The sequence below is a fragment of the Montipora capricornis genome, chromosome 2, assembly GCF_036669925.1.
Source record: "Montipora capricornis isolate CH-2021 chromosome 2, ASM3666992v2, whole genome shotgun sequence".
Lineage (NCBI taxonomy): Eukaryota > Metazoa > Cnidaria > Anthozoa > Scleractinia > Acroporidae > Montipora > Montipora capricornis.
Genome location: NC_090884.1, coordinates 15,918,854 through 15,928,853, shown reverse-complemented (window position 1 = coordinate 15,928,853; position 10,000 = coordinate 15,918,854). Strand labels below are relative to the sequence as shown.

Sequence of the window (10,000 nt, the reverse complement as noted above, 5' to 3'; positions counted from 1 at the left end):
TGAACTTCCCCTCCCCCCCCCCCTCCCCCTAAGAGTGACATTTGAGGCTTTTACTCTGACTAATGTCAGAAAATTCTGCTGATCTTTGGGGTCCGGTTTAGCGGTGAATGGGTTAAATTACAGTAAATTGATGCAATAATTGTACATAGCGCATTTTTAATATGAATATCATTACATACATGAGCAAGAATGTGCAGAAGAACGGCAATTGCCATGAAGCAACCAATTGGACTAAGTACTAAGATAAATTCCAACTACTAGGCTAACTCTGTCAGAAGACGAGAACGTCGAAGCGAAGAAGTGGGTGCTAGGAGGTCTTAAACATCCAGATGAAAAAAGAAACAACAACTTCGCAGGCGATTTTCCACGCCTAAGGATTTCCAAAATTTCAGGCTTTTTTGGGAGGAGGGAGTGTGGGGGACAAAGGCATGTCCCCAATCCCTGGCCCTAAAGGGTGGCGCTTGCCGTCAACTCCCCCCACCCTACCCCCACGTTCTCCCACACGCACTCTCTCGTCTCTGTTAGACATTTGAAAACAGCTAAAAACTTTACCTGTACCATGAGAGCATGTTTCCCACCAGAGCAATTGCATAGACTGCTGAGATTCCAGCTGACACTAAAATGGACACTGGACAGGAATGGATTACGTGCCGCATAAGAAAAAGGTGGAGATGGAAGAAAAAAGAGGATTATCAAAAGATTAATTCGGACAAACTCGCCTCTGCAATCTTTTCGACTCTTCAGCATGGCGGCTCCCAAACAGTGGCCATGTGGAAAGCCGGGAATATCCTGGGGACGAGTTTTAGATTCAAATTGAATTTATAGTAGCCCCTTCAGCATTCAGTTGCCGAAACTACGTATGAACAGTTTAGACATTCAGTTGAGAGGTTGAAAGAAATTTCGTGATTTGTTTAGTTTTGGATTGCTAAGTTTAATGATTCGCTTCAAAGTCTGGTGCCACATTCCCGGTGCCTCTGAACCCTGTAGTATACTTCATAGAGGAATGCTTGTGGGTCACTTAGCCTAGAAATCAGCATTAAATATACCAGCAGAATATTGCATAGCTATCAATGTAAAAAAGACTTGTGCCCAAAAATGCCAGAGACTCTTGCTTCAAAAACTGCAATTCGGCAATTCGCAAAGAACGAATAAGCGTATTAGCCCTTCTGCCACCAGATGATCTGTCAGTTTTTGATGGCTCAGCTACATCTCGCTAACTAACATTTTTAAACGCTTTGAAATAAAGATCCCACACCCGCCTAACTTCTTGTAACCGAGTGAGTGGTTCGGTAGGTAGGGGTTTGGTAAGTAAATAGGCAAGTGACGATTTCTTTCTCACGGACGTCTTTCCTTGGCTGCGTGGATCAACGACGCTTCAGCTCTATACTTGAGATGCCAGTAAGAATGTTCGACTGATGGTGGAGCGTACAGTCGCACTTTTCTGGACGCCTTTTTTGTTGAAAAATATAAAAAAACGCGCCTTTCCATGCATTTTGTGAAATGATTTAGTATTTCACTGGTGTTTATATAATAAATAGAATATTACATGGCCGCTTGAAGATACGAAATTTCTCTTCGAGTGTTGACAAAAATATATATTTTTGAAGCGCGTAATTCTCGCACTTATCTGCACAATTTAAGCGATCGAATCTTTCGTTCATGACCCGCACTTCAAATATATATAAGAAATGTTAAGCGCGCAGCGAGTTATGGACGCACGCGGGAGGTTGCTAAGCACTAGAGAAGCGTAAGAGTCGCACGGAGGCGATAGGTAGTCGTTTCAGAGCAGGAACGTTGTCTTGGCAATAGGCCATTTTACAGTTGTTTCCTCAGCGACCTAGCCTATGAGTGGCTGCGAGGCTGCCGGTGACCTTGCATTGATACAGCCCCCGCTCTTTATCATGTAAATTGTGCTGTTGTAATGCTAATTAGTCCATATAAACATTTCAAAAACATGAAGGTTTTATCAAAACAAGGTCACCGGCAGCCTCAATTCCATTCTTAGGCCAGGAAACTTAGCTACAACTGTAAAATGGTCTATTTAGCAATTTAAAAAAGGTTGTACGTTAACGGTTAGTTAGTCACCCTGAAGAATAACACTGAACGTGATTGAAATATAGGTGGATAAAAAAGAAACGGTGCTCTGTCTTCATTTGTGATATAGATATATATATATATATATATATATATATATATGTATATATGTATATATATATATATATATATATATATATATATATATATATATATAGGGGACGTGGGTTCAAATCCCGCTCAGGGCATAAAAAGTTTTTCTTCCAATGAAAATGTCATTCAGAGGGTTGTCCGTCCTTGGTCACTTCTAAACTCTCTCTCTCTCTCTCTCTCTCTCTCTCTCTCTCTCTCTCTCTCTCTCTCTCTCTCTCTCTCTCTATGTATATATATATATATATATATAAGAAGATATGACGAAGAGACAAAATTCTCTGTTACTCCGAGTTTCGTGGTCACGCACTCATCAGACAGTATTTGATCTTCGTTATATCTTCTTACTCAAGCCTCTACACTTAAAAAGTGTATTGAGCACTGTTTAACGGCATTAGCCACTTTATTACACGTATGTATATATATATATATATATATATATATATTCTTTAAATTCTCAACCTCGGATAATGCATTTCGCGTGCTCTGATTGGTTCACTCAATCTCGGTTATCAGCTCATATACCTTGGTTTGACCTTATATGGTAAATGATTGCGTTAAGCGTTGCTAAACTAAAAATGTTTTCGTCGGAATGCCAAATTTCTCTTTGAATAAAGCCAAAAAGGAGAAAAAAAACTTTTTGTGGAAAGTGTGGATCAATACCATGATGACCACTACACTATCAGGACAACCATGCTGGCAACATGGCTGATTGATCACTTAATGTGTGGCATTTACGTGGGACTCCCTAAGGGCCAGTTTTCTTATGTGATGACGATGGATCAACATGTGATTCACATTCAGCCGAATTGGAAGGACCTTTATATGGCAAGCTCTGAGGAGAATCGCACATTTTCTGCAGTGAGGATCGCGTCACTATGCTCAAGTTGATCAGCGATTCACAGTAAATTTCCCCCTATATATGAAATAATTGTGTAAGTTTGAGCGGGAAAATGGGCCTTTAGTTGCAATAGTCTTAATTGAGTTCCGTGCTGCGAACTGACAAATTGCAATATTGTACAAACCTGCCACAATAAGGAGAAACTGTCTAGGATCAACCAATTCAGCCAAGAGAATTAAAATGGAGATATCATCAACATAGTTACGCAATTGGAGAGAGAAAACTCCTAACTGAAGAAATTCGATGAGAATCTGAAACATAGTAATGCAACAAATCGTGTATTACACCGGTTTCGATTGAAAGACCAAATTGGTACGGTAGGTTCCCGTCTCCAAAATCTCGCATTTCTTGGAAAGCAAAAGCCAATAGTCTGACTTTCGCAGCGTCTTTCAACGTTCTTTGAATTTTAATTTATTCATAGCACTGTTTGCACATATCCTGCGCGGGAGGGGGTGGCGGGAGTGTCGGTAAGGGGGTAGGGGGGGGGAGGGGGGTAGGGGGAGAGGCGTGGCTTATTGGAGGGGTAAGAAAGGAAGGTTACAGTGATCGACGGTGATGATGACAGGGCAAAAACACCAGACCGTTTAACTGAAACCTTCGATGTTCCTATTACTGCTCCTTTAGCCTATAAGGTCCAGGTTAACCAGCTCGGACGCCCCACCACTGAGGTAATGGTGACTGGTAAGAGAGAGGCCATTAAACTAGGTCCAAAAAGCTCTATTAAACTCGGGAAGCAATTGCGTGTATCACGACAATACCTAAGCCCCTGGTGGCGTTTTTTCCATATTATTTGGATGCATTGGCTGTAAATATCCTTGACAGATTTGTGTACTTCCTTAGTCAACGAAGCATTCATATTGGCCTTTTTGGAAAAGAGCTAAGACTAAGCGCTATTTCTTCACGCGGGTTCTGGGTAATTGTTTAAGTGAACATTTCACGACACTTGCCGCCATGTTTTTCTTGATCTATCCATCCAAAACACGTGCGAGGAATTGGTGCTTAGTTTCCAGCTCGTTTCCAATAAGGTTTACACAAGATTACTGCAGTTCAGATGGGTCGCTACCAATGGTGACGGAGGCTTTATTTTTCGGGTAAAGTGGCACTGATATGCGTTGAGGATTGACCGAAAATAAAATGCATACACAACATTTGGACATTACAAAAGACTCTCTCAACATCAGCTAAACACACGGAATTGGAATTGTCAAATTCTCGCACTTTTTTCAAGTTGTTAATTGGCAAATTATGCAATTGGGAATCCTTATGTGATACAAGGCCAGATTGCCACCATCATTTTGATGCTAGCGGGACTTCAAACGCGATGTTTGACGAGTTAGCCGAAAGGTCTCTGATGAGTCCCTTGGCAGGGATGAAACATACGTATGTAAGGCTAGCCATATAATTATCTATTGCCAAATTCTTACACTTTTTTTCAAATTGGAATTGTCCCAAATATAAGTTAACCCTTCTAATGAAGAATGAAGAGCATTCATCACTCTAACTGCAGGATATCCTAGACATTTCTCAATCGCTGTTAAACTGCAAGCAAATTAAGCGGGGGTTTTGCGGCTTTGTTCAAACAACTCTATGCTCGTGAACAGGTCGCCTCTTTGGACGCACCAGGAATACTGCAGAGACCCGAACAATTTTTCTTCCTGTGCCACTCCCATTAGCTTCAATCAAACTCTCCCTTGGTTTCAATTTTTAACTTAAAGCGCGTGTCAGTTTCATTTTCCAAGATGGCAGCCAAATACAAACATCCTAACGTGTTATGCGATAATAAAAATCATACTTCAAATCTAGTCCGCAATCCCGACACCAGAGCTCTAGGGAACCCTGAAGCAAAGTGTCTTCTCATTGGTTTTCGTGAAGGACAATCAAAAGTGTCTTTAATTGGTGTATTCATGTTAACACATTCACGAGCAGGGGCCGTAAGGCAGAGTTCCCCAGAGCCTTGGGTCGATCCGAAGGTCTGGTGACGAGAATGATCTAGTCCGGCCTTATCAGACTTGAATTATTACTGAACCCACCATATAAATTCCAACAAAGCTAATGAAATAGGTGCAAATGACCCGAGTAGAATACTTGAATTCTATAAGACAAGAGAGGAGAATATATGATAAATATATCATTATTCTTTTTCTTGACAGACAGTATCGATTTTTCATTGACTGAGAGTTGCTGTTAGATCAACATATCAAGTACCCTTATAAAAAAAAAAAATGAAAGGTGGTGACGTCATGGTGCACCATATGTGGCATACACTGTCGAAATGTTGCCGTAAAAAAGGCAGGCATAACTTACTTGAAAAACTTTTTAAGTGAACACTTATCACAGGAAGACTTCAATCAGAATGGAATTTCCCAAGTTTGAAAAGAGATACACAACCCCAATCTGCACTCAATGCACCTCGGAGCATGCGTCGAATTACTCGTGCGTGTTAAAATAAACCCGCGGCAAAAATGGCTGCCCATACCAGCATAATCAGTGATTACTGACGTTAACATAATTGTGAACAAAAAGTGAAGGTCTGAGAACCTGGTTTCCATTGGTAGACTTTTCCTCTCACTCTTTGTGTAAAGGACTCTTCGCGTCTAAGCCTAAAAATAAATTCAACGTTCTAAATCAAGCAAAAAGCTTTCGGCCTTCACATGCGATGCTTGGTTTTTCTTTTTTTTTTCTTTTTTTTTTTTTCCTTCCTAAAACACATTCTGAACTCATTTTGCTAATAATAAACACGCAAGTCACTTCAAAACAATTTATAACCAAAACAGTTCCTGGAAATCAGCCATTTTGAAAATCGCACGTCATCATTCATTGTTGGAAGCACAAGAAATCATTTTCAGTCATTACAGCGGAACATTGAAAAGAAAACAAGAATAGATTCATCAGACATACATATACGTGGGATACCAATGGCGAAACATGTAACGAAACTTAAGTTGTCATAGACACTTACCGTAAAACGATGACATTTTTTCTCTACTGTCAAAAGTGTTGACTTCTTGATTGTAACCTATTCTTTACAGTTGTTCTATAGGCCAAGTTTTGATCGACTTTATTTCAGTGCCACGGATTTCTGAATGCAACCCGTTACAACACGTAAAGAACTCAATTTCTCGTCTTGATGGGTTCTACATTGGCGTGGCTTAAACTCTGTGAAAGGAAAGATTATCTCTCGGGCGGTGGTTTGAATAAGTACCGACAACCGACGAATACCGTACGCTTCCTCACCTAAAACTACGTACTTTTTCCCGAAATTGATGTAATTACTGACAGAGTCTTTCAAAGCTAAGATTAAATCTCATTTGACAATGACAACATGAAGTTGTCTAAACGTTATAATCAAATTTACGTTTGAAATGTGGCGTTCGGCGGCGTTCTTTTAGAACTGAATGGCATGACTCAGACACCCTTCAGAAAGGGACTGTTAGGCGCCTTGTTGATACCATCGGTTACTCTGATCAAACCAGCCGCCAACTTTATCTCCACCTTCAAATTTAACCAAAATATAAATTGGAAAATGTATACATACTCTTTTGGAACGGGTTCTAGGAGTTTTACCACGTATCTATACTTGTACAATGTTAACCATTCGTTTTCTTCATCCTGCGAACAAGACCAAAAAAAGTAGTAGTCTTAATTCCCATGCTAATGAAATTCCAACGTTTTTGAGAATGTACTATTGATGACGGAAAGTGTTTTGTGGTGATCCATAGCGTATGGAGTGGGTGCTGACTTATTACCCAATGAAAGCCAGCAATAGTCACGAAAACCTTTGGCAAAGACGACGTTGACTAAGACTAAAACACGAAGACACAAAGTACATTTCGGGACTTTTTTGTCCGCTCAACAACAATGACATGAAATGGCTAAAATTACGAATTTGGGGTAAGGCAAAGACATACGACTACAATAAATTCACGTTAACTTATTTTTTATAGAATCGAAAACAAAGGGAACAACATGATTTCAAGCAGTAAAGTTGAGTCAACCAACCTTTGGCGAAGCACTTGGTCGGTGCCTGTTGTATATAGCCTTCACCAATAACCAGAGATACTTGATGAACAGAAAAGCCAGACAAAGAACTATGGGCAACTCTGACAGCAGGTTGTCACCAGGAAAAACCTGAAGAATGATAAAAACCTTTTAAAAAATAGCAAATAAAGGCCAAACAAATAGCCTTGTGATAAGGTCTTTCAAAAAATGTCGTGAAAACATGAGCAGGGGCTGTTTATACCGTGCAATCGTTGTCAAAGTAGACGCATATGGTAATTAACTACGTGCTCGAGCATACTGCCGAAGTTAAGCCCTGTTGGTACTTTGGATAATGACAGCAAAGTTTTGCAGGCCTCTTGCCTTTAACATTCATTATTTATTCAACTTCAACTAAACGCGTTTCTGTTTTTGCAGAGGCGTCCCTTTTTCCACACAAAATACAACATACCTGTCACGCCCTCCCATGTTAACCCTCTAGGGCGTCTTGCTATGTAATTAAAGACAGCGGTTTTCAATTGAGTGGCGAAAGTAATTAGAAAATTGCATTGGTTTTGCATACCTTCACTCATTGATTGGTTCAAAGTTCTCGCGCCATTTTTACAACCAATTAGAAGTGAAACCAAAACCAATCGTGACTCGCGCATGCACATTTTCCCGCGCTTTGTGTCGGCTACGTGTAATTACTTCGAGTTTTGATTGGTTTGAAGGATTGTCTCCGTCCTTTTTTATTGGCCAAAGTAATTACTTTGGTTTTGGTTTTACGACACTCGATTGAAACTCGCTCTAATGTGTAACGTATGATTAATAACTAAAAAGCCAAACTAGTTTGTGACCTCTGTTTACTAATTGGACATTAGCAAGACTAACTATTTGTATGACGAACGCCAACCTTGTGACTCGCTGGCTCAGTTGCTTGAGCATTGCAATACCGTGGAAGTTGTGAGTTGTTGAGTTCGACTCTGGCCGGACCATTACTAAGGGTCTCTAAATAAATAACCGAGGAGAAAATGCTGTCTGTGTAATTACATCAGCAAATAGTTAGGCTTTCAAGTCTTCTCCGATAAGGACTTTAAACGGTTGGCCCGGTTTCACAACCCGTGCTCATAAACTCTGTGGGACGCAAACGATCCCACGACACCATTCGAAAAGAGCAGGATACGGAGTTCTCGCTGTTGTGTTCTGGTCGATCTGCTGTTCCGTAAGGGAACATCTCTAACTCCCCACAGCGATTGTAAACTGCGTAACGAGCAGTCTGGCCAAAGTCCCTCAAACAGAATTGTAAATGAGTCTTGTAAAGCCCGAGGGGAGGGATCGGTGACTAATACATGCTCTTAATTTCACTTCACAACGGCATCGCTGAGAGTTATTTCAGTTCCGTGAGTGTTGGTCCAGTGAGAGTATGAACCCACAACCACCCACACTCAAGTCTACTGCTCTTAAACCTATCAAAGTACTTGTTTTCTCACCGCTGTTCGGAAAGATGGACACTGATAGAATCTTGCACATGTGATTACAAGCCTGTAAAAAAGGTACAACAATTGATTAATTACACAGGTTAATAGTTCGTTTAAGTAAATTTGTCGATTCGTATTATTCTTTTGGTGTGATCCTTCAATTTGAAGTACTTTTCCTTCAAATACTGATCTACACTAACAACAAATCACTAGACAGCTAACTGAATGCAGGGAGTCCATGCGCTTATTCGTTCCATCTTGCCATTTACAGAGCAAAGAAGTAATCCATATTGCAAGCAAAGAAAAGAGATACCATAAACCTAACTTTTAAAACTATCATTTTTTTCTTGATGGTGGATTTTTGAGCATGTGACGTGAAACAATCAGAATGCTTGGTTTATTCTTCTTTTTGCACTGAAATACCTCTTTTCTGCACTGTGTTACCTGAAAACTGCATTTCTAGCCAATAAGATTGGAGTAACTTTTTCATGTACATTATTAATAAAGAAATGGACAGATTCTTTGTGATAGAGTTTGCAATGCAGAAAATTCTTCAACTGGATCACGGGCCTTTGCAGAACTCGTGCCTGATTAGAAGCTTTTCTTATTTACTTACACGGTTGCTAAAAGCATAAATACATCATACTAGGGAGCTTTAGCAACGACAACGGCGACGGCAACGAGAACGTCACAAATTTGCATATTTAGTGGGCAAAAACAATAGCTTTGCACGCCCTGCACGTGCGTTTTTCATTTTTGTCCATTTCTTTGCCGTTGTTAGCAAAGCAACAACGTGAAATTACGAAGTTTGAGGTGTTATGGAGAACGTCAGCACCTGGAGATAAATTTTCATTTTTCTCCCCTAAATTAAGCGCCGCTCGTAACGGTTTCATTCCTGAGAGACTGAAACACCTTTGTCATATTAAAAGGCTTGGAATAGTCGCGAAGTGATCGCAATAACGTGAATTTATGTTTTTACATGACGTTCTCGTTGCCGTTCCCGTCGTCGTTGCTAAAGCTCCCTACTAACTGAGTGTGAGGGCCGTACAATTATGACAATGATTTTTCGGTAACTTGCACTGCCACCTATGAAGCAGGCTACATAGAAACAAATAACATCTTTTTTTTTAATCAAATCGGCACGGAAAGCGCACCTTAATTCAATTCTGCAAGTGGGTTGTACTGAGGCTTAAAGCGCACCGCAGTAGTAATTCACTTTATTAAACGTAGAAGTGGAAAGGACAGGTCCTAACTCCTGTGAAAGAATGCTAACCCGTTCAAGTTAAATTTTTTTTTGCTGCAGCTCATGATGTCGAATTACACTCCATTTTCAACTTCTGAATGGGTTGTTAGAATGATAAATTTGAATTAACAAAAAAAATGATTCCACTTTGGGATCGTTGCTGTCAGAGAACAGGAAATTTGCAAGCAGTCTTTACAGTTTTAAACTTATCAAACGAGC

General features: G+C 40.2%; 1 protein-coding gene across 2 annotated transcripts in view; it reads right to left on the bottom strand.

Moving 5' to 3' along the window:
- The window catches only part of LOC138038954 (stimulated by retinoic acid gene 6 protein-like), a 49,071-nt gene that overhangs the window by 21,749 nt on the left and 17,322 nt on the right, over positions 1–10,000 (bottom strand). Inside the window, exons 6-12 of one of the 2 annotated variants that reach the window (XM_068885063.1) lie at positions 8,551–8,602; positions 7,085–7,213; positions 6,621–6,694; positions 5,624–5,685; positions 5,116–5,177; positions 3,210–3,336; positions 553–628 (exon numbers count right to left, since the gene is read on the bottom strand). In XM_068885063.1, the coding sequence (XP_068741164.1) occupies positions 553–628; positions 3,210–3,336; positions 5,116–5,177; positions 5,624–5,685; positions 6,621–6,694; positions 7,085–7,213; positions 8,551–8,602 (582 nt within the window). The remainder of the gene's footprint in view (positions 1–552; positions 629–3,209; positions 3,337–5,115; positions 5,178–5,623; positions 5,686–6,620; positions 6,695–7,084; positions 7,214–8,550; positions 8,603–10,000) is intronic. The other variant, XM_068885064.1, reaches the window with a different exon arrangement.